The following is a 27080-nucleotide window of genomic DNA, read 5'->3' as shown; positions in this document are numbered from 1 at the left end:
GAAAAAAAAAAAAGAAAAAGGAATGAGACAATTTTAAAAGAGATAAATTACATTTGCTTTGTACATAGACTTGTAGTTTGTACCAGAACCTTGTCAATTTATACAAACCGCAAATCCAACGTCATTTCCTTGTAATTATGACCATCTAGAAACTATTTACATCAGTTACCGTGCAGCTTCAATTAAGTAGAGAGAATTGAACAGTGAATTAACTAAGACGTTTGTGAAGAAGAAGAAAGAAAGAAAGAAAGAAAGAAAGAAAGAAAGAAAGAAAGTGAATGGACAGATCACAGTGGACTACGAGGTAAGGTCACAAAGAGACGAGTGACCCACCCGATCGATGCATAATTAATGCATTACTTTTTTTGCAGGGTACGAAAATTGAGACGGATTTTCTGATTGGGTTATCAGCTTTTTAGTGCCCTGTTAATTATCTGTCATTCTTTCTTAGTTGTGAACTCAATTCAATTTTGCATGCCAACCTGTCATTCTTCGATTCTTATTTTCTTTCTTTTTTGTGGAGTTGCATTTTATCCTCTTTCAAATATACTCTTCTAATCTTAGTAAGGATCAGGGTTTCTTTGTTTGAGATTGCATATTTCTTTGTCAAAAAAGGACTAGTTATTATTATTATTTTTTTTTTGGCACATGGGTTGTTCTACACTTGGCTTCATTTTAACATATCGACTACTTTATCTCGCAAAGATCGATGTGGCTTACAAACCACAATATTTTAGGTGTTTTAATAAATACTTCAATTTGTAGCCTGAAAGTTAATAGACTTTCACTCTATAAATATATAATTGTTTCATGAAAAACTTATATTGTCTTCATTATTTATATTAACATTATTAGACATTATCAATTTTTTTTATAAAGAATAACTAGATCTTTTATTTTAGAGCATGTGGATTCAAAATCACAACACTACATGCTGGTTGCAAATTTTTAGAACATAGAATATTATGTTTGAGCAAAAGATCTAAATCCTCATGTTGCTTAACGAAACTAATCAAAACCTCCATGATGCTTTAAAACATATCTGAAATTCCTTGAGAGTAATTTTTTTTGCTAATCTTGCCATTTTACCCTTAATAGTTGTATGATGTTGAGAACATGAATATCGTTAGCTACTTAATTAATTGAATACTTTTTTTAATCATAATCAATTGAAAAATTATGGAAAAAGATTAAGGGAATTGTCATAATTTTCAATTAATTCTGAAAATTTTTGCATTTTACTTCATAAAAATTTTCCATAACTAATGCTAAAATATGAGGGTCGTGTGGACGTAGTTAGAAGACTAAAATTCACGGACTCTTAAATACTAAAAGTAAAAAAAAATAGTGTATTGAAATTTATGTTTTTCTTATCTTTTAGTTATATCTGCCCAAAATTCACATTTTAGCATCCGCATTTGAGATTTTTTCAGAATTAATTGAAAAATTATGACAACTCCCTTACTTTTTCTCATAATGTTTTAATTAATTATGATTAAAAAATTATTCAATTAATTGAATAATGAGAAAATATCCACTGTCCACCCGTTTTTCTAACTTTTTTAAAAATACACAATTTATTTATTTTTTGGCTGAAATCCATCTAAAGTTACATTTTGTTTTACTTTTCCACTTCCGTTTGGAATCCGTTAAGAAAACTAACGGAAACTTAAAAAAATTACCATTTTACCCCCCAAAACGAAAATTATAATTTCACACTAAAAATTGCCAAAAATAATCAAATTAAATCTAATTATTTTCCTCATCGGTCAATAAAGAAATTAATTCAACAACCATTAAATGTAGGGTTTTTTTTAAATATGTCTGTAATTAGAATGTTAAATTATAACAATAGTATTAAAAATAGCCCAATCTTGCAAACCATCAATTGAATTTAAGATAAGTACAATTTTATTATTCATTGAGTTATAATCTCTAGTAGTTAAGATTTTTTTATACTTCATTAACGTACCAATAATGATATTCATCATTAAATCTTATTATTTTTGGCTTTTTTAGGGTGAAATTATAATTTTCGATTTGGGAGTAAAATGGCCATTTTCTTAAGTTTCCGTTAGTTTTCTTAACGGATTCCAAACGAAAGTGAAAAAGTGAAATAAAATATAACTTTAGGTGGATTCTAGCAAAAAAAAAAAAAAGAATTGTGTATTTTTGAAAAGTTAGGAAAAACGAGTGGACGATAGATATTTTTCCTTAAATACTTAAAGATATTCGTATTTCCAACATCAAATATCCACCAAACATAAAATTATAAAATTAACCACAAAACCACAAAAAAAAAACACTTAGAAGTGTTTTAAAAGATTAGAAGGATTTCGATTTATACTGCAAACAACAGAGTTTCGCTCATTTTCCCCACTCAGTTTAGATATCTCAATCTGAAAATTAAGGCCATATCTATTTTCGATCAAACCAACTCATAAATATAGAAGTATACCTGACACTTGACAGCAAGCTTAAGAGCAGACAAATTAAATAATAAACATAACATGATCTATGTCTACATCATCAGTCTTTAAAATTAAATTAACATGAATTGCCGATAGCTTTATAGTTTATCCTTGGCTAACACTTTTTTGGAAAAAGTTGTCAAGAGAGCTTGACAATAAACAATACAGTAAATATAATATACAAACAAAATCATATATAATCAGATTTTATAATTATTTAATCCAGTAGTATAAAGGCAATAAGATAAATAGTAATTGACCTTGTAACTTTCAATTGGGCGACCAGATTGACCAAAAATAGGAGGAAAATGACTTAATTTCTAGCTGAGTAGCCACCAACATTCCGACAAATTCATTTGAATGATTAGCCAAAACGGATGGTAAGCCATCTACATCACCGGCATTAGGTCTCATGCCACGTGATTTCCTATCAACAATTTGTTATACAATTCCGTGGAACCTTAATGGATTCTAGCTAGCTAGCTAAGGCTAAGATCAATGAGGTCTCAGCTATTTCATTTCTATTTCCGTGAAAATTGATTATATAAAAGCACTCTGGATTATATATACGAGTAGTTTTCCAATCAGGGATCACTGACTTTAATAAAGTCAGGGATTAGCTAAAAGGCAAAAAAATTTAGATTTTATCACACTACATGATAAAATATAGTGCGTTGGAGTATGTGTTTATTTTGTCTTTTAGCTAATCCCTGACTTTATTAAAGTCAGGAATCCTTGATTGAAAAACTATTCTATATATATATATACACACACCCCCCAACTGGAAAGGGACGCCACTAAAAAGAATACATCTTGATAAAAGAAAAATAATAAGAAGAAGAAATCAGCATCAAGCAGCAGCAACTTTTTTGTCATCTTTTCAAAGAAAAAGCACAATTCATGTTAATGGATATAAAAGGTATTGGAAATGAATCAATAGATTCTGGCTCAATGGACCATAGCCAGAATAGAGAAACAATAAACTTGAAGATGTCATAATATAAAACACTTTCTATTTGATGGGTCAAAAAATTATTTTTTATAGCTCATTTTCAATTAAAACCCTGATTTTCTTCGTTCCCGCCCGCGTGGGCAGTGATCAATCTTGTAAACCTACTGCTTAGAATTGGGATTATGTTTTTCTAGCTAGTAATATACGAAAAAATGAAAGCAAACGCAGAAATAAAGATATTAAATTACAAAAGTTAACGGACTGATCAATACTCAATTCTTGTCAACCAATCAAATGCTTATAAAGATCATACCAAATTTCATCGATCAATTCCTTTTTTACATATCATTTTCAATCGTTGTGTAAATGAAGACTTTGTTGATGATTTCTTTTCACAGTATAATCGTAGAATTGATAGAATCTGCATACAATTTCCCGTAGTTAATTATTTCATAATATTGTTTATCTTTATGTAATAGCAAGATCCCATGATCTCAAATAAAATTTTGTTCAACTAGATCATATTAGGTTGGTTGGCTCTGGTGACAGTACATGAGACAACTCTGCTATTATCGCATGGCCTCTTCTTCTTATGAATTACTGATTGAAAAGAATCGTACGTCTGGGTCATTGAGGACCAACAACTAGTTGAGGTAGTTGAGTTAACAGTTTCATATATATGGCTGGTGAGAAGTACGTGATCTTCATGCTAACCAGCTAATGTATATGAAAAAACGACATGACAAACTGTCAAATATTAAATCGAGCTTAGTACGAAATCCAAACCCTATCACCAGTTGATGACAAGCTTAGCAGTGGTCATTATCAAGATCAACAAGCTATTATTGCACCATTTGGATAAAAATAAATGATTACGGTACTTGAATTTGATTGTTCAAATACATCATTAGGTAGGTGTGCTGGTTGTTGAAATATTTTTGAAAGCTTTGCCATTCAATAACAATGTGTTATTTTTGTTCCCTTTTAAGTTACACTTTGGGTTGTTTGGCACATGGGTAGGACGTGCCATGCTTTCTCTCTCATGTGGGTGGTGGGGGCTCGATCGATCATTCCACTAAATTATCTTCTGAGCAAAATTTTTCATCACCATTGATTTCACTTGTGTTGCTTTGACTATATAAAGATATTTTGGGTAAGAGAGAAATGAAGTGGCATTAAGCTGGATTAGTTTTGTTATGGATAAATATAATTTTAGTCGTTAAGGTTATCAATAAATTTCTAGTTGGTCCGCTTACTTATGAAAACAACTCAAAAAACTTTTCTTTTAAAAAATGAAAATGTAACTTTTGAGGGACCAAAAAGTTACCATCCATAAGGAACAGTAAATATCTAATTGTCTATGATGACCCATAAGAGTAGTTAAGAAAAAGTTTTTACTTAAAAAAATAACTTCATGGATGTTTCAGGTCCTTTGTTTGAATACAAAGGTCACCGGAAAATTGATGTCTAATCTTAGAAATTAAAAGGGAAATTTATCCTCTTCTGAATATTAACATTTGATTAGGTAAATGATTAAACTGTTTCTGGCTGAATTTGACAAAGCTATTATTATCTTCCACTATATTAAAGGTCCATTTGGGTCTTGGATTGCTTTTGAGAAGCACAAAAGTGATTCAAAAAAGCTAAAAATTAACTTCGGTATTTGTTAATTTTTTAAAAAGTCACTTTTGGTAAAATCATCTCGTCTTACAGTAAATTTTAAAAATAAGGGAAGGAATAACTTTTCAAAATCTGATTTTAAAAATTAGTTTTGTACTTAATATAATTGCATATATAGTAGTTTTCTGGTCATGGATTTTAAAGTACGGGAAAATCCGGGAAAGCTTTAAAACCGCACGGCTTTAAAGGCTTACAGTTTAAGCCTTTAAAACCATGTTGTTTTAAAGGTTTTCCGCACTTTTCCACACTTTAAAATTCTGGACTGGAACATTTCTCATTGCATATATATCCTCACATCTATTATTAAAAATAAAAATTATTCTTATTCAATTAGGAAATAAAATCATTAAATTTAAAGAGATAAATATTATTATCAATTACATAGAGATAACAAAAAAAAAATTAGTTATCAATTATTATATATACACAATGAAGTATATTATATACACATGTTTATTAATATGTAAATAAATTTTATTTGACATTGTGTCCATTTAGTCATTCATTTTCTTACAGCAAATCAACAATAAGATTTACCAAACACATAAGTCTACCTTTAATGTTCCCAATAACTTTAAAAATAAATTTTACCAAATATTTAGCCGATTCTTTTCACAATTGATTATTTTTACATTACTGATAACTTCAATTATTTTAAAAGTAACTGTATTACCAAACTAGTCCTAAGCTTGAATGTACATATGACGAAGATATAAACATGTGTTGGGTCATAAGCCTTCTATGACAAATTGGTATTTAAAAATAATGTAAAAAAAAACAGAAAAAGTTTGAAATGCAGGTTTCAGAATTGACATATCTTGTGCAGTGTGGCTAAAAAGTGTTGAGTATATTGACTCGAAATTCTTCAGAAAGATTTGTTGATGTATAAACTATATGCGTGATCTATTCTCACTTTAGGGTGCATTTGGAATTGAGGTTGGGCAACTGTAGCTTAAAAGTTACAACATTAAAGTGTTTGTTAAACACTAACTGCTGTAATTTAAAAGTTATGTTGATATGATTTTTCACTTGTATAATGAAAAATCTATTATATCTTTAATAATTTTATCAAAATTATTATTTAAAATTTACATTTACCATATATTACTAACTTTTGTTTCATACTTACAACTTTTTTTCCACAGCAGTTGTAGCTTAAAAGTTATAATACCTCAATTCCAAACACACCCTTAGTATTCCGTCAAAGAGAATTAATGATTCTCTTCTTCAAAATCCAAGTCACGGTGTTTAATTTTTTTTTTCATAAAATACCAATATTCATTAAAAAAAATTTGTGGGTAATTAATAATCGAACATCATCTCAGTTGATCTTAAAGAACCATGCATGTCAGCATATGCAACTAATGAAACTAGTTGATGATATGGGAGATGGTAAATATGGTATTTTCATAATGAATTGAATGAAACCTCAATTAGTTGATTGACGACTCATACTAAGTTGTTTAAAATCGTCATAATTAGATCCATGTAATGTACCAGTTAAATACGTATAAATATCATTGTGTGGGTAACATCCTTTACCGGATTTGCTCATTTTTATCTATTTTTCCTCTCATCTTATATCATCCAAAATGTAGTAAAATATAAAATTTTACCAAAATATAATAAAGTATAAAGTTTTGTAAAGATGTAGTAATAAAATGTTAGATACCTATACTTCTTGTAATAATAATTTATTATATAGTAAGTATAATATTTAAAGTAGTAAAAAATAAATAACTCTGAACTATAATATATACTATATTAATAAAAGTACATAGCCAGTAAAAAAATTATAAGGACAAATACTTTTTGCTTTTGGTGCCACAAAGAGAACGGCGTGGGCAATACACTTCGTCAATTTTTTTTTTTTAGTTAATGGCTTTTCAAATTTAGTTTTTTTTTTTTTGCCTTTCCAGTTTAGGTAAAACCCAAAAAAAGGCTAAAAATATATTTTAGTGTCACCAATATCATATTAAATGAGTACATGTACAAACTAAATAAAGAGAAATCACAAATCCAAATGGAAGCCCATTTTTTAGGCAAATCAAATTTGGCCCCTCCAATTCAATAGTCTAATGTAATGTAATAACACAAATTGAAATAAAGTCAAAGTTGAAAATAATTAAATTTTAGCAATATTGATCCAACATGAGTTCATCTTTCATTAATGTAACACCAGTTCAGATTTTCAAGGAACACACATTGGCAAACCCTAAATTTTAGGAAGTTAGCAAAATGTGAAAGCCATGGTATGAAGAAAGGAAAAGGCGCCAAGTGCAAAGGCAAAAGAGCATGATTACATGAATGATATGGGACCCACTTGATTGATAATATTTTCTCTTTCTTTCTTTCTTTCAGTTTTTTGACTTGGAAGCTGGGCCCCACACCAGGTCCACCACTGTCTTTATGGATTGAATGATAAAGAGCACCGCACGTGGAGTCTGAATCAAGGGACTGTCCAACCACAATAATAAAAAGAGAAGACTCCACCAAAACAAAAAATAATTTTGCACAAAATTACAAACAAATCCCTAAGAAAAAACTAATCAGTTTCGTAGCCCACCCCTTATAATTCTCACTCATTTTTATTGTTGCTTAGAGCTTCTTGGCCTCCCTCTTCTCCTTATCCCTTTCTCTCTCATTATAGAAAAAAAAAAAAAAAACTCAGCTGCCAGGAATTGATTTTTCATGGTCACAGTAGCATTCACACAAAGGGGGAAAAAAAAAGAAAGAAAGAGACCCACTGGGCTGGCCACCAAGTGACCTAAGCTGAAGGTCAATTTGCAGATGTACTAGTGAAAAAAAATTAAAATACAAAAAAAAAAAGTATATTCATGATCAATATGGATGATAAAAATGGGATCCGCAGGCCTAATTTCCCCTTACAACTTCTAGAGAAAAGCCAACAACAGGAAGCTTCATGCTCCTTCTCCAGCTCCGGCTTTCCTTCTTTAACAACAAGAATCGCCGGCGGCATCGATGACGACAACAACGTCAACGAACAAAGCTCAAAAGGCTTCTCTGAGTCATCCGCAGCAGCGGCAGCAAAGAAACCTGTTCCGAAAAGAACATCAACAAAAGACAGGCACACGAAAGTTGAAGGGCGCGGCCGCCGGATCCGCATGCCAGCAGCTTGTGCAGCTAGGGTTTTTCAGTTGACTCGAGAACTTGGTCACAAATCTGACGGTGAAACCATAGAATGGTTGCTTCAACAAGCCGAGCCAGCTGTCATTGCCGCCACTGGCACAGGTACTATCCCTGCCAATTTCACGTCACTTAATATATCTCTTAGGAGCTCAGGCTCAAGTATGTCGGCTACTCATTTGAGGAACACTTATTTCAATCCAAATTTCGGTTCCCAACAATTGATGAGAAATATGAGAAGTGAATGGGAGAGAACTCTAATTGATAATAACTGCAACTCATTGAGCTTTCCTTTAACTGGTGGTAATGTGAATGCTATGTTACAAAGTAATAAGCAAGAGTTACGTGATAATAATACGATAGCTACTACTACAACGAGCTTAGATGTGTCTGAGGCGGATACTGGTATGGGGAGAAAGCGAAGGCCAGACCAAGAATTGTCACAAAATAATCAGATGGGGAGTTACCTGGTTCAATCCAGCACCGGCTCTATTCCGGCCAGTCACAGCACGATTCCGGCGACATTTTGGATGATGACAAATCCTAGTAATAACCAAGTTATGAGCGGAGCTGGTGAGTCCATGTGGACATTTCCTTCTGTTAGTAACAGTAATATGTATAGGGGTTCAATGTCTAGTGGTGGGGTGCATTTTGTGAACCTTCCAACTCCGATGGCTCTTTTGCCGGGACAGCAATTGGGTTCGGGAATTGGTTCTAGTGGTGGGACTGATAGCCATTTAGGAATGCTTGCAGCGCTCAATGCGTATAGGAACATTTCGGGTGCCGCCGTTTCGGAGTCTCCGGCATGCGCGTCACATCCACACCACGGAGCAGGAGGAGATGACGGCCAAGATTCAACCAGTCACCATTCCTAGTTTCATCGATGTATGGCTTGCTTTAATCACGTTCGTGTTTTGTTTAATTATTTTAGCTACATATACATAATTAATGTGCATTTTGCAACAGTGTAGAGCAAGTTTGATTGCTTTGATTGAGTTTGGTAGTTGATTTTGTTGTCAGGAATATTAATTAAATGAAAATTTAGGGTTTGATAAGAGAATACTAGCACACGAAATTGACAGGTTTTGCTAGGAACTTTAATTAGTCAATTTTTTTTATCCTGGTGTGACTAAACAGTGTTTTGTCACAATTAGTTAGTTAATATTTGAAGATTATCCATAACAAAATTTTGGCTTCAAGAAACATATAAACTAATATGCATGCAATATTATTGCATTGTTACTTGTAATAACTTGTCCTTAGATGCTTGTTAGGTTTAACAAACTCATTGTCGCAGTTTATGGCTCAAAACAAAGCTTCCGTTATGATCTTTCTGCATCTTTGTGATTTTTTCCAGCCTATGTATGCATAATAATAATAGGTTGGAGGAGCCCACACACAATCACACATTTAATCTTCCAGGTTGCTCTAGGATCAGGTTGGCATTGCCTAAGAACTAATGTGTAAACACACTGACTAGCAAGACGATCAGTCCCCCGCCTTTTCATCTACTTATATATGACGATTTATACACAGATTGATTATCGATGGCTGGTAACTTGGTATTAAAGACACTTACATACCTGCAGTATCCAAAATATTTATTATTTATTATCTCTGAACCGTTCATCAATTTAAAGTGGGTCATTCTAGTTGGATCGTCCGAACTCTTTCTTTAATTTGTGTAATGTGTGTGACAGGCAATCCGAGTAGTGGGACTTCATGGACGTTTAAGATTATATCAGTCGTTGGCTTACTTTTTTGTTATGGTCACCAGTGAATGATTTATATATGTATATATAATTCTCCATGAATAAATTCACTAATTAAAGTTTTTTAAAAAGGCTGCCTTTCCAACTTGAATAATTTAATTCCCTTCAAAGGCGTGCTTTCTGCATTAGAAAATTTATAACCTTATAGAGTAATGTAACCCTAATTTGTTAACAAAAGTGTGGCAATCTCTTTTTATGCTAGATGTTATGATGTATGTCTGTTCCCTCGATCGGTGTTTACTTATCTTGTATTTTCGATTGCTATCCACCTTTCATTGATTTATATTAATTGAGTAGTTTGATCGGGCCAGGGTAGCTAGAAATAAAACAAACAAAAGCTAGATGTTACTTGGGGGGAAAATGGCTTATGATATATGGCGCATTTGAGTGCACGGACTAATACGGATTGATATGTCTATGGTTTATACACTCAAATTCTGATATATTGCTATCTTCCCTTGCCAATAACTTACATCCAAATGGAAATTAAATCATAATAGTAATAAGTAATTACCAAGAGTTAATTCACTAGCTTATCGTAATGTTTGGGCTAGCGTAATTCAATTATGGTTGAGGTAATTTCTAAGTGAAGTAGGGTTTTAGTATTACTCATCGCCAAGGACATGCGTTTTTAGTCCTATGTTATTATAAATTTATAATCTGTATACCATTCTGCGCCTAACAGTAGTTGCAGTTCTTATTAGCTCCTCTTTTGTTCACATTGTTATAATTAAATCTAGTTCATGAAAAACAAATTAACTTAAATTTGATCGGAATGTTATAATTAAAGGATCATGAAGAGAATGGTTGCATATACCATGTGCCACTGAACTATAATTGAATTCTCATCCCGTACGCTACTCAGTAATTGTATTTTGAGAAATTCAACAGAATTTCTTTTTGTTGACTTGTGTGTATAGTTCAAATCAAGAAAAGAAGTGTAATAACATTGTAAATGCTAGCCGTAGCACCTGATTCACCATTTTTTTTTTTGGCTTTTTTCTGTGATTGTTTGTGCATGTGCACTAAATGAAGAATTTACAAATCCCTTCATAAGGCAGATGAAATTGTGAATACGTACGTTGCGTTAATTTCATTAACTTTATCAGAAGGTTTATAACTGCACAAACTCAACAGAAACACAGTGGGTTCTGGTGCCATTATGCGCTTCTTAGCTAGCCGGCTTTATCCTTTATGAATACAGCCGGGGGCATGTACATATTGGTATTTGTATTCTTGCACATGCACAGGCTTATTCATTGCTCATTACTCTTCTTGATTTGAGTCAATTAATTTCTGATTGTATAGACAAGCATGGCCATCAATGATGAGGTGACTGTAAGTTCTAAATGAGGTTCATACATAGAATTGCAAGAAGTTATAATAATAATTATGAAGCCGGAGCTTGAACTGCAAGGTTTTTTTCCATGAGCTACTGACATGGACGCAAATCCTGAATCTGACCAATTGTATGCTACCCCACCTTATGTGGTAAGTTCATTTCATTTCTTTGTTTCTGTTGATGATTCTTCTTCAAGCTATAGAATATTATAAATGAATAGAAGACTGAGGAAATAGAATAAATGAATAGAAGACTTCAGGTAAATAACACAAACTATAGATAAAGCAAGTACACACAAAATAATAATAATAATAATAATAATAGTAGTAGTAGTAGATTAACATAAGAATAATTTAAAAACAAATAAGAAAAGGTAAATAACACAAATTAATTAAGAGAAAAATAAAAAGATAAAATTTAAAACTTTCGATGAAATCACAAAATAACTTTATCTTTATTTATTTGGGAATTTGAGCAGTGACCAATAACCATAGAAAACAAAGATAACCATGGAGATTAAAGAAAACTTTTAGAATTTTTTTTCTTCTCAAGGAGAAAGTAGAGGAAACTGTTTTTTTCTTTTTTAGGCATCAAGACCATATTGTCTCTTGGTTTGTTGGAGAAAAAAAGTTTAATGGATAAGTTACAAAATGTGGGACTTTTTATGGAGGCTTAAAAGGAATATATAATTTTTAAATTATAAAATATTAATTCTAATGATAAAATAGACATATTGTAGGATTGAAACTAATAATTTTAATGGTTTTGTAGAAAATTAAGGCTATAAAGTATTACATTAAATAGACTTTATAGGGATTTTATAATTTATTTAGGAAAAAATAATTAAAAATAATAATTATTTTATAATTCAAATTTATTTTTTTATACAAAATAATAATTTAATATAAATGTGGGACCTTCATATATAGCGGGCTTTGGACAACCGCCTAAGTTATGTAAGGGTCGAACCGCTCCTAGGGACAAATGCACATTATCATTTTCTTATTCTCTAATTAATTAGAGAATATATAAGAACAATATATAGTAGTAAACTGCACTCATCAATAATTATATGTATATGTAGATTCTTTTAACTCATGCCTGAGATATGCTTTAATCAAGTTTGCTGTAAATTAATGACATTTTTTTTTTCTTATCAAATTGTGTAAACTTCAACGTTGTTTAACGGTCAAGCACACTCGCAGGGACAAATGCACATTATCTTTTCTTTTTCTTTTTTTTTTCTTCCTCTCAGTCAGAGAATAAGAACAACATATATTAGTAAACTATACTCATCAATTATATGTATAGTTAACTCATGCATGAGAGATGCATCAAGCTTTCTGTAAATTAATTACATTATTTTTTCCTATCAAATTGTGTGCTCTTCGAACATGCAGAATTTTGCATGTGCTACATTGCTGCATTGGTTACTACTTGCACTGAATCCATATATTAAGGGCTCGGAAACGAATGCAAGTATGTGGTAGCATTGCGCGGACCTTAGTATGGCTGGCCTTCGTTAGTCAAAACAGAACATTAGTGAATTCTGTGTGACTCTTTGTTTGGTTTTGTTTTGTTTGATACATACATAAACAATTCAAGATATATAGATGGAGGCTGTGATTTTTTGGCTAGTTACATAAACCAAAAAGTAGGAATTAGCATTCGACACCACCCACAAGCAATAATTCTTAATAATTTCACAAACAGTAGTAGCTTTAAATCCGTGTCATCTGCATCATCATAACAGCGACAAACAACTCAAAAAGAGGTGAGAACAGTGGCTCATATGTCATATCCGCAGGGCCAAAGAAAAAAGTTGGGCTGAAATCAGATTTTTGGGGATCGAGCCTCAGGGTCCCCTTGTTCAATTTCGTCAAACTTGCCAGGAAAAATCACTTCGAGGCTCTTGGTCCTGTAAACTCCATCGCACCTAATACTCAGAAGGTTAACATATATTTATTTGCCACATCAAACACAAGCGCCATCGTATGTGCTATTCCTGACGTGGCAAGCAATGATTGATGCATTTGAGTGGAAGCTCTCGTGGTAGCTGCGTACGAGATAAAATTAAAAAATTCGGTGCCTCTGTCCTTGTGCAACGTAACATTAGATTCTCCGCAAATTGTGTTTCCAATTAGTGTTATATAGAGAGCGCTTTATCTACTTTTCCTATTCTGCTTTCTGCCTTCCTTCTCTGCTTTTAAGTTCCCACCTTTCGCACTTTAAATTGTTTAGTGAGTTGGTATCTAAGTTTTTACGTTTTTACGCACAAAAGAGCCAGACAAACAAAGGAAGACACTTGAAGCAACTGATGGGTGCTCGTGGTTCTAATAATAATAATTTTCTCCAAGTTGTTGTTAATAACTTCGATGTTCTTGCGTTGTATGTCTCTTTTTACTGTCTTAGCAGTTCTTGATTGAATTTAGTCTCAAAAATTAGATATATAATGTACATGTTACGCTTAATGGTTAATTCAATTATTGTGCTTGTTTTGCTCTGCACTAAGTCAAATTCGTGGTTTTTGTTTGCAGGCCTGTGGTTACTCTTGTTTATCCTCTGTAAGTTGGTTATTTTTTTGTCTACCTTAAGCTATAATGTGATGTAATTGAATTTGAAGCCAAACTTTTATATGGGTTGTGTTATTTTTAACAGACATGCTTCTATTAAAGCTATAGAGGCAAGATCTGCTTCCGATGACCAGCAATGGCTTACTTATTGGGTTCTTTATTCAATGATCACACTCTTTGAACTCACTTTCGCTAAAGTCCTTGAACTGTAAGCCTGCTTTATATGGTTCTGAAACCTTTTTTTTTCCTTGAAATATGTGCTTGTCATTTGATAAATTTGCCGAATAATTAACTTGGTATTGGTTTTTTTTTTTTTTTGAGCAATCATATTTAAGCCCTAAACATGTGTGGTAATTTTCTCTACAGAGAATTTTTAGATATGTTTATTTAATTTCCGGCTTCTTAATGTCTGCAGGATCACCATATGGCCTTATGCTAAGCTGATTTTTTCGTGCTGGCTGGTTTTACCACAATTCAATGGGGCAGCATATGTATATCGGCACTTCGTTAGACCTTTCTACATGAACCCACAAAGTGCAAGCTCTAAAATATGGTATGTACCGCGGAAGAAGAATATCTTCAGACAACAAGATGACATTCTTACTGCTGCCGAAAAGTACATGCAAGAGCATGGAACTGAGTCATTTGAAAGGCTTATTGCAAAGGTAATGGCTAAAATATATGAGACAGTCTTATGAGTCTAGTGTCTATAGGACTAATAAGTTGAAGGGTAGCCATTGCTCTGATTCCCGCTGTTATATTGTCCAAATTTAACACTTCAGGATCATAATTATTTGTTTTATTTGCAGACTGAAAGAGAAGAAAGATCCAGGAAGAGCAACAATTACATGATCTTTGATGATGATTATAGATATTGAACTTCTGTATCCATTGACGTTTTCAGTTGTATTGCGATGGAAAATGCTACCCTTAGTGATAGTACCTATCTTCAAGAACGAAATGCTCTGTCACCGTTGGCTATTGGGACACAGTGTCTCTTCTCACTGCTTGGCTTGCTAATTTGATTCTGCTTAGCATTGTACCTCTTTCAGGCAAAATGGTGCAAGAATTCATTACTCTTATCTACAATATATTAATATAAAAACGTTCAATGGCAGGAATAAAAACAGAAAAGACATTAACTCCCATCTTGGCAACCAATTAGGCCATTGGCAAAGTTTGATAAAATGAAGCATGCGTGAATCTGATAATCTTGAGAATTGCTTAGCTGAAGCAAAAAAATTACTCCCGTGATAACCATAATTGAGTTGTTGGAGAAAATTCAACCCGTTGAATCAAGCAATGCAAATGGGGTTAATCTCATCCAACTCTCACATATGGTTCTATACACATTTTCTTTTGAACCATGCTGTTCTTACATTGTTGAAAGTCATTTTAGTGAAAACTGGAGGTGAGATATTGAAGAAAATTAAACCCAAGCGTATAAATTGTCATGTCCCAGGATTAATTTTTTCCCATTCTCACGCACAGCTTGTGCATTGCTTTTACTCAGAATCCTCAAGCAATTGCGCCTGAGATAGACAATATTGGTTTTCTAAAAATAATCAGCACACTCAATATGCGAGCTTCAGAATTCAGAACTTCCAACGGAGGACACATTTCTTTGGAGGCAAAAGAAGTGTGAATACTTGGGAGGAATTAGGAAAAAGCATTTGAGTCCATTATACAAAAAAACTTCTAACCCACGCTTTTCTTATAAGTGCTTTTGGTGGTAGAGCGCTCGCGGCTCGCTAAGCATGCGAGCGGAACCCGGATCGATACCCCGTGTCTCCAAACAAATTTAATTTTATAATTTCTTATTTTTATTCTTTTCTCCAACAATCGCCATCCGGGAGATTTCGGTTGCTGACATGGCATTCACCAACTCAAACATAACGAAATTTGCTGAAACACAGCTCCCTCGTAGAGAGGAGAATAATAGTAACAACAGAAAATATATTCAAGGGGGTAGGCGCACGTTAACAAGCCCTGCAGCTACGTTTCTTCTTTCGTTCACAATTTTCAAAGCGCGCATTCACCTCCGCCTCTCTGAATCGAGATTCAAGATTCTCCCACCTTTTTTTTTACGAGTTCAGCGGCGTCATTTGGTATACAAAAGACAATTAATATTCTCGGGTTTGTGTATTCTGCTCGCAATTTAGGTTAATTCAATCGCCATTGTTGTTATAGTCAACGCGCTTGGAATCATGTTAAATGTACGAGATTTGAAGTGTTCTTTGTCAAATTCAAAAGTGTTCACAAATTTCTAGGGTTCTTCCATTTATTAAGAAGTGATTTAGCTGTTCGCAAGCTGGAAATTGATGACTCGAGCCTTTTGAGGTTCTGTTAGTTCGGCATTCTTGTATTGATAGGGTTTTGGCTGAAAGTTAGAATTTTGAGGCTCCTTAGTTATTATGGGATAGATGACGGAATTATCATTCATTCATTTGCATTTCTAAGCTGTCTAGCTTAGAAGCTTGCTGGGCTGAGTTCCTTTTTTCTGTAACTTTGTGGGTCATGAAGAATTAAACATTGGCTGCTTATGATATGCTATACATTAGAATCAGAGGTTGTTCAAATGGGTATTGGTTCTACATATGGGCGTCACCTTGAATGGCTGAAACCCAGAGAGGTGGTCTAGCCGAGAAGGAAATCGAGCAGGTTTTAACTTTGCTTTAAGTAATCTTCGTAATTTTGCTCCATCGGTTTATAAACAAAAGGCAATGTGCTGTTTCTATTTATGAAATGTGGGTGTTCTGAAATTTGCTTCTCAATGCTAGGTTCTAATTACATTAGCATTCCTGCTTCATGAGAAATCACTAAAGGTATAGAGTAGCCAATTTGTGGAGCAGTTGGATGCTTGTATGCTTATTTTGGAAGTCGTATGTCAAAACAAATACCTTGTAGTTTACTGAATGATGATTTGATTTTCATGTTTTGATTGCACTGGGCACTAACTATTAATCCTTATATTCTCTGGTGTTTTTTAACGTGTTCATCGGTATTCTTCTCTAAGTGCATATTCTTACTTCTATGGAAAGAATGGTTATCCAAGTGTATTTGTGAGTCTGTATATGTTACTTCCTAGTTATCATTTATTGGTGGTATTAAAGTATTTGCAATTTTAAACTGGGGCAAATTAAGCAGTTGATCAGCAAATTCATATCCAAGGAGGGTCTTAGCTTCACTCATGAGCTTTATTTTACCATTCCTCTATTTGTTCACCATTTTAATAAAATTCTTTTATAAGAAACACCTTTGTTTTGCATAGTGATTTTTTATTTACAGGCCATTACATTGCTTAAGAAAGGTGCATATTTGCTGAAGTATGGGCGCAGAGGAAAACCAAAATTCTGTCCATTCCATCTTTCAAATGTAAGTTTACTTGGTATGTTTTCTCCGTTTGGATAATCCTTCCACTGACTAGGGTTAAAAACTATGGCACTGATAGGAAAAAAATGATCTTCCAGAAGTCCTTAAATAGTGCAGGAAAATCACCCTTTTGTGAGATTATATGAATGGTCCAGTGAACTGCTCCTTTGTTTTATATGAATAACTAATATAACTGCATCCTTTATTCTTTTAGTTGCCCACTATTGTTCTGACCTAGGCCACCCGGAACATTTTTCTTTAAATGGAAAAATCCTTTTCCTTTTCTCTCTGTTTATTTTCTTCCATTTTCCTGTGCGTGTAATTGGGCGGGTGAAGAGAGAAATTATCACTATTTTCAGAAAAAAAACTTTGAGGAGAGAGATGACTCAGGCAGGGGATATAAAGGAGTAGCAATACTAGAGGCAGTGATAGATCTCTATTTGCTTTTAATAGAAGGAAATAGGTACTCAATCGTCATATTTTTCATACTTTGCTTTCTTTTGGCCAAGAATTTTCCTCCAAATTCAAACATAAAGATGACCAATGCATTACTTTTGTCATTCTTACAAGAATATGGAGTTTACAAAGTTGTAAGGCAAAATAACTTGCATTTGCATTTTGTGTGGAAAAATATTTATGTTGCTTGGGCTTCAAACTTTGGTAAGCAACCTTTAGCATTTGAATATGGTGGAGAATAATAGTAGAAATTGAATTCTTAATACTCGTCTAGCTAATCAGAGTGCTATTCTGCGCTAGGATGAGTCTATGTTGATATGGTACTCTGGCAAAGAAGAAAGACAGCTTAAGCTGAATCAAGTGTCGAGGATTATTCCAGGACAGCGCACTGTAAGTTTGTTGATAGTTTCTTTGTTAAAATATATAGAAGATTCAACCCCTCAAACCACTACCAAGATGTAAAATAAATGTTGTGAAAACTTTTGAAGCCTTGACATTCCATTTGAAAGAATGTTCTGAGGGGGAGGTGCATATGGGACTACTTTTAGGAGATTTGCTATAAGTCTTAATGTCTACTTAGTTTTTAGTTCTAAAAACATTGACAAACATAATGATGACTTTTCTTTCAGGCAACATTTCAACGTTATCCTCGACCAGAAAAGGAGTATCAATCATTTTCTCTGATATACAATGATAGGTCCTTGGATTTGGTGAGTGTGGCTATGTGATGGTTTCTTTTGGCATAAGAATACTGCATACCTATCAGTGTGAATTACAGAAAGTTCTTTCTTTTATCTGTTATCGTTTTAAATTCAGAGATTGATTTATTAGTATGTGGATAGAGAGATCTGATAACTTGTGTTATCTTTTGACACAATTATTGTCTCATGGACAGATATGCAAAGACAAGGATGAAGCTGAAGTTTGGTTGGTTGGTCTTAAGGCATTGATCACACGAGGTACCCACAGTAAGTGGAAACTTGGCACGATAAATTGCAGCACATCATCAGACAGTCCACGTGCTCGTATTCGGAAAACTTCTCCCACCGTTACCCCATTTGTGTGTGCAATGATTTCTATCGGCTTCTCGTTTTCTAATGACATTTTTTTTTTCTTTCCCTTCTATTGATTAACCTTTTGGTATTACCTCAGGATTTTGGAGATATTCAAGGGACGCAAGTGCCTTTGGATAATGTTTCAAACAATGGACTGGGGAAGGCATTTGCTGACATAATATCTTATACTGAAGCAGCCAATACTAACAGTCGAGCAGATTCAGTTTCCTTTTCTCCAAGTCCATTGACAAATGCATTTCCAGATAACTCAAATGACCGGAGTTCTGCAGCTGAGACATTTCGAATCAGTTTATCTAGTGTTGTAAGCTCGTCAAGCCATGGTTCTGCTCATGAGGACTTTGATTCCTTAGGTGACGTTTTCATTTGGGGAGAAGGTATTGCTAATGGATTTTTGGGTGGTGGGGAGCATAGGGTTGGGTACTCTTTTAGCCGCCAAACAGATGCACTTCTGCCTAAGGCAGTGGAATCAACGATGGCTTTGGATGTTCATAATATTGCTTGTGGTGCCAGGCATGCCGTGTTAGTTACGAAACAAGGGGAGATCTTTAGTTGGGGGGAAGAATCAGGAGGGAGGCTTGGGCATGGCAGAGAAGCAGATGTTTCTCACCCACAGCTCATTGAAATTCTCAGTGGAGTGAATGTTGAATTAGTAGCATGCGGAGAGTATCACACCTGTGCTGTTACACGCTCTGGGGATCTTTATACATGGGGGGATGGCACTTATAATTCTGGTCTACTTGGACATGGAAGCAAAGTCAGTTGCTGGATTCCGAGAAAAGTGAGTGGAAATCTGGATGGCATACATTTATCTTATATCTCTTGTGGTCTTTGGCACACAGCAGTGGTGACATCTGCTGGCCATTTGTTTACATTTGGAGATGGATCCTTTGGAGCCCTGGGCCATGGAGATCATATTAGCACAAGTATTCCTCGAGAAGTGGAAACACTAAGAGGGCTACGAACAACAAGAGTTTCTTGTGGTGTTTGGCACACTGCTGCGGTTGTAGTGGCGACTGATTCATCTAGTTCTTCACCTTCTGGGAGCACTTCTTGTGGAAAGCTGTTCACCTGGGGGGATGGAGATAAAGGCCGACTTGGACATGGTGATAAAGAACCTAGACTATTTCCTGAATGTGTGGCTCCGTTGATTGATGAAAACATCTGTCAAGTAGCCTGTGGACATGATCTTTCTGTTGCTCTGACAACCTCAGGACATGTATATACAATGGGGAGTACAGCTTATGGACAGCTAGGGGTTCCCGTTGCTGATGGGTTGGTTCCTACTCGTGTTGACGGTGAAATAGCCGAAAGTTTTGTAGAAGAGGTTGCCTGTGGTGCTTATCATGTTGCTGCTCTGACTTCCACAAGTAAGGTCTACACTTGGGGAAAGGGTGCAAATGGGCAACTGGGCCATGGGGACAAAGATAATAGAAATTCACCTACACTAGTTGATTTCCTGAAAGATAAGCAAGTCAAGCGTGTAGTGTGTGGCTTGAACTTTACAGCTATTATATGTCTTCATAAGTGGGTATCTAGTGTTGACCACTCTGTGTGCTCCCGTTGTCATAACCCATTTGGTTTCAGAAGGAAACGTCACAATTGTTACAACTGCGGGTTAGTCTTTTGCAAAGCCTGCAGCAGTAGGAAATCTCTGAAAGCTGCTCTGGCTCCAAGCATAAACAAGGCATATCGGGTGTGTGATGATTGTTTTACTAAACTTAAAGAGACTGACACTAAACTTAAAAGGACCAGCGGATATACTTCTGTTGTGCAAAGTCCTAGAAACAGAACTGGAAATGTGAATCACAAAACTGCTGAGTTGGCTGATAGGGAGGCTCAGGGTCCCCGATTGCAGGATCAACTTTCAATATTGTCATCTTTTGATTCAAACAAACAAACTGAAAGCAGGCTATCCAAGCAAAATTTGAAACTAGAATTACAAGATAACCACGTTTATCCAGTTAACAAAAATCTTCAGATGGGAAGAATATATTCACCAAAATCATCAATTTTTCTAGCCAAATCATCTAAGAAAAAGTTTTCTGCTTCTGCTTCTAGTTCCAGAATGAGCTCCCTTGCAACATCCCCTGTTTCAGGCAAGTCAAGTTCAGCTCGGTCTTCTGCGGTAACAATTGATGATTCAAAGCAAATGAATGATAGCCTAAACCAAGAAATCATAAAGTTAAGAGCACAGGTAGGACTATCATAGATGCTTAAATGCCTATATTCTATTCTCCTTATGCAATCATGTCCATGCTTCCATCTAAATCTTACTTTTTCTATCTCATGCCTGGATGAGTAAGTTGTTCAAATGGTTCTGCAGGTTCATTGTTATTATTATTTCTTTTTTGCTTTTGATAAGAAAGAAGTACCTGTTGTAAATTTATGCCTTAAGCTTATCCTTTCATATGCTTTCTTTCTATTATCATGAAAAAAAATCTCTGAGCAAGTATTTCTCAGGCTCAATGTTTGCTTCCACCTTATGCTTTATGACATGTTTTCTCTTCTCGAAACTCTAACTGTAGTACAGAAAAATTCTCCGTCTTAGAGGTCTTGAAGATTTTTGGGAATGGTATCTCTACCTCATGAAAACTTTGTGAACTAAAACAGAAAATGAAGTAATCTTCTGACAGTTTCTGTTACAAAGAAATATGAAGATCTTATTGCTGCTTATCCACTTTTCCTTCGAATTTATTTTATAGTTTTAGAAAATCTTCCTTTCAAAGAACTAACCATAGATCTCTTGTGGGCCATAACATTGTTTTAAGCGACCAATGGAATTCCTCGAGTAACCAAGCTAGCAGTTTACCTGTATCTTTGTTCATTCAAACATAAACTGACACCACACAGTTTAGCTTGACACCAAACTTCCAGTTTGTTCTTTGGTTTTTTCTTCATTATATTTAATTTTGGATGCTGATCATGACTCATTTGAAAGACAACCAAGATATATGAAATGTTTTTTGACCTTCCATTTAACAACTCCAAGTTTTCTTATATTTATGTTGATTTTTTTAATTAGAAGTAGTTGGAAACTAAATTTTCTGTTAATGTGGGAATTTGTCATATTAGAATTTGGAAGTTCTTAGTGGAGCCCACTGGAAAGTTATAGAAGTTGCTTCTCAAAGATGCAAGTACTACATGAATGTCCCCCATGCAATATTTATGACAATTTGTTGTAAGAAATAACTCTAATTCACAGCTTTTAAGTATTAAAAATCCCCAAAAAGAGCTTGCAGTTCATATTTGTAATTTTTCTGTATTGTTTATCTATATTCCATGAGCTATAGTTTGTCTGCAGATAGTGGGTAAGAGGTTCCAATTGCATTAGCAAAGTGTGACTGATTTAAGTGGTTACTTATGTTTGATGGATATCAAAAATCCTGTGTAGGTGGAAGAGCTTACTTCCAAATCAGAGCACCTTGAAGCTGAACTTGAAAGAACATCAAAGCAATTGAAGACAGTCACTGCTATAGCAGAAGATGAAGCTGAAAAATGCAAAACTGCGAATGAAGTTATAAAGTCCCTAACTGTTCAGGTAGGATTCATTATTCTTTTAAGAACTTGAAACGGTTAGGTTCTGCACAGGAAGTTCTATTCAATAAGTTGTCTTTGGCAATGATTTAATCAGGGTTTAAATAGTAAGGTTGGACTTTGGAACAATCAAGATAGGAACAGACAAGCTTTATTATGGGAACAGCTGGGAGAGGCCGCTTTAAAACTGGCAATTATTGTCTGTTAAACAGCCTGTGTATGTTTATTAGTGTGCTTCCATTTTGTGCAGTCCATATTGGCTATGCAATTGCAATGATCTTTACAATGAAATTACTACCTAATTCCATTTTTAAAACAATGCAAATGCATGAAACACACCCTCATGAGCAAGTATGCACGAGTATATGGTTTTAGTGAGCAAAAAGTGGGAGTGGACTTTGATAGTCGCTACATGAAGTGTTCTGTTGAGCGTGCCTGAGCCCTGAGGATTTCTACTTCGGCAACACATGTAATGGATTTGCAAGAGAAGGATGTTCTGCAAATCTTAGCGTACAAATATGTGTAGTTCATTTCCATACCAGTGAAATTATGCAGTGAATGTGATTGTGTTCTCTGACTAGTAAATGAAACAACTAAGAGTGTCAAAACTACAACATCCAATTCTTCATATTGCTTTCAATTGGTTATTTTCTCTGATTTTGAATGGTTGATTTGTATTACAGTTGAAAAAGATGGCTGAAAAATCACCGGAAGGAGCGAGTCCCAGCTTCACTTCAGGTTCTACTGCCAGACACCCGTCTGGTGTTCGAACAACATATTCAACTGAGAGCCAGAAAACAAACACAACAGCTCCTGCCAGTGAGACCAATAGCAATTCAGCTCAGCAGAAATTATCAGATACATAACATATAAAACAGAGGGCTGAAAAATCACCGGAAGGAGCGAGCCCCAGCTTCACTTCAGGTTCTACTGCCAGACACCCGTCTGGTGTTCGAACAACATATTCAACTGAGAGCCAGAAAACAAACACAACAGCTCCTGCAAGTGAGTCCAATAGCAATTCAGCTCAGCAGAACTTATCTCATGTATTACAGTTGAAAAAGATGGCTGAAAAATCACCGGAAGGAGCGAGTCCCAGCTTCACTTCAGGTTCTACTGCCAGACACCCGTCTGGTGTTCGAACAACATATTCAACTGAGAGCCAGAAAACAAGCACAACAGCTCCTGCAAGTGAGTCCAATAGCAATTCAGCTCAGCAGAACTTATCTCATGGAACCAAGGTACAAACAGAAAGGAAAGAGCGGATGGTGCAAGCTGAATCTGGGGTGTACATCACTTTATCTACCTTGCCAGGTGGTGGTAATGAAGTCAAGCGCGTTCGCTTCAGGTACCCTAATGGCCATCCTTGATTTATGAAATCAAGAAAAGTAAACATTGTACTTAATTGAAAATCAAAGGCCATATGATCTTTTAGATTTTAGGACTTGATGTGTTTAATACTCGCCTTAATATTGCTTTCAGTTATATTTGACGTTCTTATTGCTCTGAACTAGCCTTACTCATCAATGTTAATGGACATTTAAATGTTGTTTCGCAGTCGGAAGCATTTCACAGAACAAGAAGCAGAGAAGTGGTGGAGTGAAAATGGAGCCAAAATATGTGAGCGGTACAACATCCGAAGTTCACATTAGTGGCCGGTGCTTCCTTATTTTTCCTGTAAGAAGGCAGACTTGACTGACACCATCAATGCTGACCTTCTTCCTCTCTATTCGAAGCTGTAAATTTTTTTTCTGAGCCGTTCAGTGGAGCTTTTTACCGTTCGTTGTAGGTCACAAGTTGGCAGATAGGTTGAGAGATAAAGAAGAGAGTGTAGGAAAGGGCATGGTCGAAATAGTGCATTTTGACTTGAGGATTGTTAATATCCTGAGAAAACTGTTGGCAGATTTATTTATTTATCTTTTTGCAAATCTAGTTAATATTAAGTTTTCGTTTTTTTATTTTTCCAACCCCAATTTCAGATGATTTTCTGTTCTTCGATGTGCCCTCCGTAATTTCCCTTCGATCGAATTCTTCCGTGGCTCAAGTTCTTCCCATTTGTGAAAACACAAAATATCCTAAAACGCTTATAAAATCTGCTGCTCTAATTCGTGGAATAGAGCCCATACTTAGGACAGATTTCAAACAGACTTTTAAGGCTTTGTCAGAAAATAAAATCTTTTCTATTGTCTGTATGGGATTATACATTAAAACACTCCAATGTACCAATTCTGCCAGAGTGGATAGGCTATCAATGCTGTTACTGCAGTATCTCCAACCCGGACAAAATTGGGTTCAGGATAGACAGGAAACAAATTACCTCCCTCTCGAGGGAGTGAGACTGCCGCTAATCGGAGTCCTGTCTTCCTTAAACGGTTGAGTCGAGGGATCAGATAGACCCGGTAACCTTGAAACACTACCCTTCCCTTTCCTGGCATTTGGTCCAATCTCCTCTATCATGTATTTCCACCCATCGATCGGTCTCCGACGACTAAATATGTGAGTCTTAATGAAACTAGCTATCTGCACAACAAATTTATAGAACCAAAAAATAAGAATCAATAGCAAGACAAATAATGAAGAATCTGGTTACAAGAGTAAAGTACTGAGAATTTCAACCCACACTGCAAGCACCAATAGCACTGTATGAGTAGGGTCTAGGATAAAGATTGACACACCTGGAATTTGCAGTATGCAATCCGACGGTCAAATTCTTGCAGGAGAATATCTTCTTCTCTTTGTGACATCTCCCATACGTTTCCGTCTTGTTCCTTTGCTGTTGTTTCCCAACCGTCAGGCTTATTTTTGAACTCAGAAGAGCTTGGGATCTTTGCATTGTCCAAATCATCATTGGTGGAGTCAAAAATCCTGCATTTTTTAAATCAACAAGAAGTTAGCTATCTAACAGCTGCTGCCTTTACAGGTGGCTTCATACAAAATCCAAACAATTAAAATGGAGGGAGTATTACTTTTAGAATAGAGAATAAGATCAACTGGAAATACATCTAAAGTCAATTGCTCATAGTACCATCCCAACTTAAATGAAAGATGAGGATCAGGAACGTGCGCGCATGCAGATTCCAAAAGTTGATCAAATTGATATTTTTCACGTTGGATTTTGCCAAATCAAATCAAAACACTCCAAAGCAATCAATTCGGAACCACTAGGTCAGCACACCTTAAACTACAACTTATGAAATTACTCATTAGATTTCTTTGAATAATTTGTTACCTGAACAACAGAACAACAATTAAATATACGTATATATAATAGACATGAATAAAGAAGAAAGAGCATTACTCAGAGCAGGTATCGAGCAATCGATCAATATCATGATGATGATGATGGGGGCCATGAGTATCCAACTTGGCTTCCTCTTGTTTCTCAATCTCCTTCAACCACAAGGCAGCATGAATCCTCTGTTTCTTCAATCTATAGTCTTTTTTAATACTCTCCAAGCTGTAAAGCTTATCACCACTTCCCTCAGCACCAAGACCAACACTACTGTTGACGTGGTGCTTGTCTTTGCCTTTGTTGTTGTTGTTGTTCCTCCTCTCGTCCCAGTTGTCGTTCATGTCCTCCACGAACGCCTTCGTCTCGGCATCGACATCCGACGACAAAACGATCTCTTCGGACCCGAAATTCACGTCTTCTTCCCACGAAGCTCGGTTCTTTGGCGTTAGGTCTTCCGGCAGCCAGGCCGTTTCCCACGCGTCGTTCCATTCTTCGTCCCCGTCTTTGGGAGGTTTCGTCGAAAGGGCTCTTATCAGAATCGATGGTGTCATTGGATAACAACGGATTGTTTTTGTCATGGATTTTTTTGATACTATCCGTTGAAGGGCTTGCATTTTTCTTTTTTGGGGTATTTTCAAATTTCTATTTTAGGGTTTTTGGAGATGAAGAGTGAAGACCGACCGAGTGAGACTGACTTGACAAACGAAATTTGCTGAAACACTTCTCATTGTTCTCAAGAGGTGACAACCAGTGCCAACCAAGAAGCTTGAGGCCTTTCGGCTTTTGATCACGAGCCCGATTGGATTTGGATTGGGTTGTGAGCCCGATTGGATTTGGCATTCGTCTTTATCCCCTTCCGTCAGAATTTTCTGAAAAAAAAATAATCCGTTTTGATTTGATGGCATACTTTGAATAAATCAAAGTCCAAAAAAAAAAAAGAAAAGAAAAAATCAGCTTAGATTTTTCAAGGTTTTCTAACTTTTTTTTAATTATTAATTTTGGATATTAATATAGTGTCGTGAGAACTAATTGATAAGAGTTAGTTGCGGGGTTAAATTAAAAACCACGTCAATCTTTACTTTAGAATGCAATGGTAGTAAATATTAGATTTTTGTTAAGAGGGAGTTAGAGATGTGTGTGAGATTTCGGGAGGGATGTGCGTGAGATTTGGTTATTTGATTAATAGTTGGATAGATTAAATTTAAAGCATTATTAGAATGAAGAATATCAAAATAAAAACTACGGAAAGTCGGAGGAGTGAAGTGAGAATTTGAGGTAATAATCAACACATTTCTTTGCATCCAACAAACGATGATACATGGAGGTGAAATATCATTACATTCCTTTTTGTTTTTGCTTATCTATTTATTTAAAAATGTTCATGATTTATTCGTTATTCCATGATCTCTCCTCCTCATAAATTGTATTTATCATCAACGTTGAAGAACTGGATATTTTCGGAGATAAATTTTA

At 35.0% G+C, this 27080-nt stretch overlaps 4 protein-coding genes across 9 annotated transcripts; 3 read left to right on the top strand and 1 right to left on the bottom strand.

The window, feature by feature from the left end:
• Positions 1–7665: 7665 nt before the first annotated feature.
• Positions 7666–10194, top strand: LOC102623181 (transcription factor TCP15). The gene is made up of 2 exons (XM_006483116.4): positions 7666–9135; positions 9951–10194. The coding sequence occupies exon 1, from the start codon at positions 7941–7943 to the stop codon at positions 9123–9125; it is 1185 nt and encodes a 394-aa protein (XP_006483179.1). The 5' UTR covers positions 7666–7940; the 3' UTR covers positions 9126–9135; positions 9951–10194.
• Positions 10195–13533: 3339 nt separating this feature from the next.
• LOC102623656 (HVA22-like protein c) lies at positions 13534–15019 on the top strand. The gene is made up of 5 exons (XM_006483118.3): positions 13534–13752; positions 13902–13928; positions 14023–14145; positions 14353–14602; positions 14747–15019. The coding sequence occupies exons 1-5, from the start codon at positions 13682–13684 to the stop codon at positions 14813–14815; spliced, it is 540 nt and encodes a 179-aa protein (XP_006483181.1). The 5' UTR covers positions 13534–13681; the 3' UTR covers positions 14816–15019.
• Positions 15020–15709: 690 nt separating this feature from the next.
• On the top strand, positions 15710–24333 carry LOC102623949 (PH, RCC1 and FYVE domains-containing protein 1). Of its 6 annotated transcripts, none has more exons than XM_052439807.1 (10): positions 15716–16598; positions 17226–17312; positions 18066–18155; positions 18395–18475; positions 18661–18825; positions 18918–21035; positions 22233–22379; positions 23059–23113; positions 23300–23723; positions 23934–24333. In XM_052439807.1, exons 1-10 carry the CDS (start codon positions 16551–16553, stop codon positions 24025–24027), a joined length of 3309 nt encoding a protein of 1102 aa, XP_052295767.1. In that variant the 5' UTR covers positions 15716–16550; the 3' UTR covers positions 24028–24333. The 6 variants fall into 6 exon arrangements, with proteins under 6 accessions (XP_052295772.1, XP_052295768.1, XP_052295767.1 ...); XM_052439809.1 differs by having other exon boundaries at positions 15717–16598; positions 17209–17312; XM_052439808.1 differs by lacking the exon at positions 18066–18155 and having other exon boundaries at positions 15715–16598.
• Positions 24334–24532: 199 nt separating this feature from the next.
• LOC102624791 (protein GAMETE CELL DEFECTIVE 1, mitochondrial) lies at positions 24533–26365 on the bottom strand. Its single transcript, XM_006483123.4, has 3 exons — positions 25674–26365; positions 25051–25240; positions 24533–24895 (listed from the first exon to the last, which is right to left on the bottom strand). The coding sequence occupies exons 1-3, from the start codon at positions 26219–26221 to the stop codon at positions 24689–24691; spliced, it is 945 nt and encodes a 314-aa protein (XP_006483186.1). The 5' UTR covers positions 26222–26365; the 3' UTR covers positions 24533–24688.
• Between the last annotated feature and the right edge of the window lie 715 nt (positions 26366–27080).

This window comes from Citrus sinensis, chromosome 4 (genome assembly GCF_022201045.2).
Source record: "Citrus sinensis cultivar Valencia sweet orange chromosome 4, DVS_A1.0, whole genome shotgun sequence".
NCBI lineage: Eukaryota > Viridiplantae > Streptophyta > Magnoliopsida > Sapindales > Rutaceae > Citrus > Citrus sinensis.
Note: the sequence above shows the minus strand (reverse complement) of the source record. Positions and strands in the feature narration are given on the sequence as shown.

Bases quoted from the DNA above. Each gene is read 5' to 3' on its own strand.
- LOC102624791 (XM_006483123.4), bottom strand. From the start codon at position 26,221: ATGCAAGCCCTTCAACGGATAGTATCAAAAAAATCCATGACAAAAACA. The intron at 25,241-25,673 runs GTAATGCTCTTT...TAAAAAATGCAG, and splicing joins TTGCTCGATACCTGCTCTGA to GATTTTTGACTCCACCAATG. The intron at 24,896-25,050 runs GTGTGTCAATCT...TTTGTTGTGCAG, and splicing joins TTGCATACTGCAAATTCCAG to ATAGCTAGTTTCATTAAGAC.
- LOC102623181 (XM_006483116.4), top strand. From the start codon at position 7,941: ATGATCAATATGGATGATAAAAATGGGATCCGCAGGCCTAATTTCCCC.
- LOC102623656 (XM_006483118.3), top strand. From the start codon at position 13,682: ATGGGTGCTCGTGGTTCTAATAATAATAATTTTCTCCAAGTTGTTGTT. The intron at 13,929-14,022 runs GTAAGTTGGTTA...TATTTTTAACAG, and splicing joins GTTACTCTTGTTTATCCTCT to ACATGCTTCTATTAAAGCTA. The intron at 14,146-14,352 runs GTAAGCCTGCTT...TAATGTCTGCAG, and splicing joins TTCGCTAAAGTCCTTGAACT to GATCACCATATGGCCTTATG.
- LOC102623949 (XM_052439807.1), top strand. From the start codon at position 16,551: ATGGCTGAAACCCAGAGAGGTGGTCTAGCCGAGAAGGAAATCGAGCAG. The intron at 21,036-22,232 runs GTAGGACTATCA...AATCCTGTGTAG, and splicing joins TCATAAAGTTAAGAGCACAG to GTGGAAGAGCTTACTTCCAA. The intron at 23,724-23,933 runs GTACCCTAATGG...GTTGTTTCGCAG, and splicing joins GTCAAGCGCGTTCGCTTCAG to TCGGAAGCATTTCACAGAAC.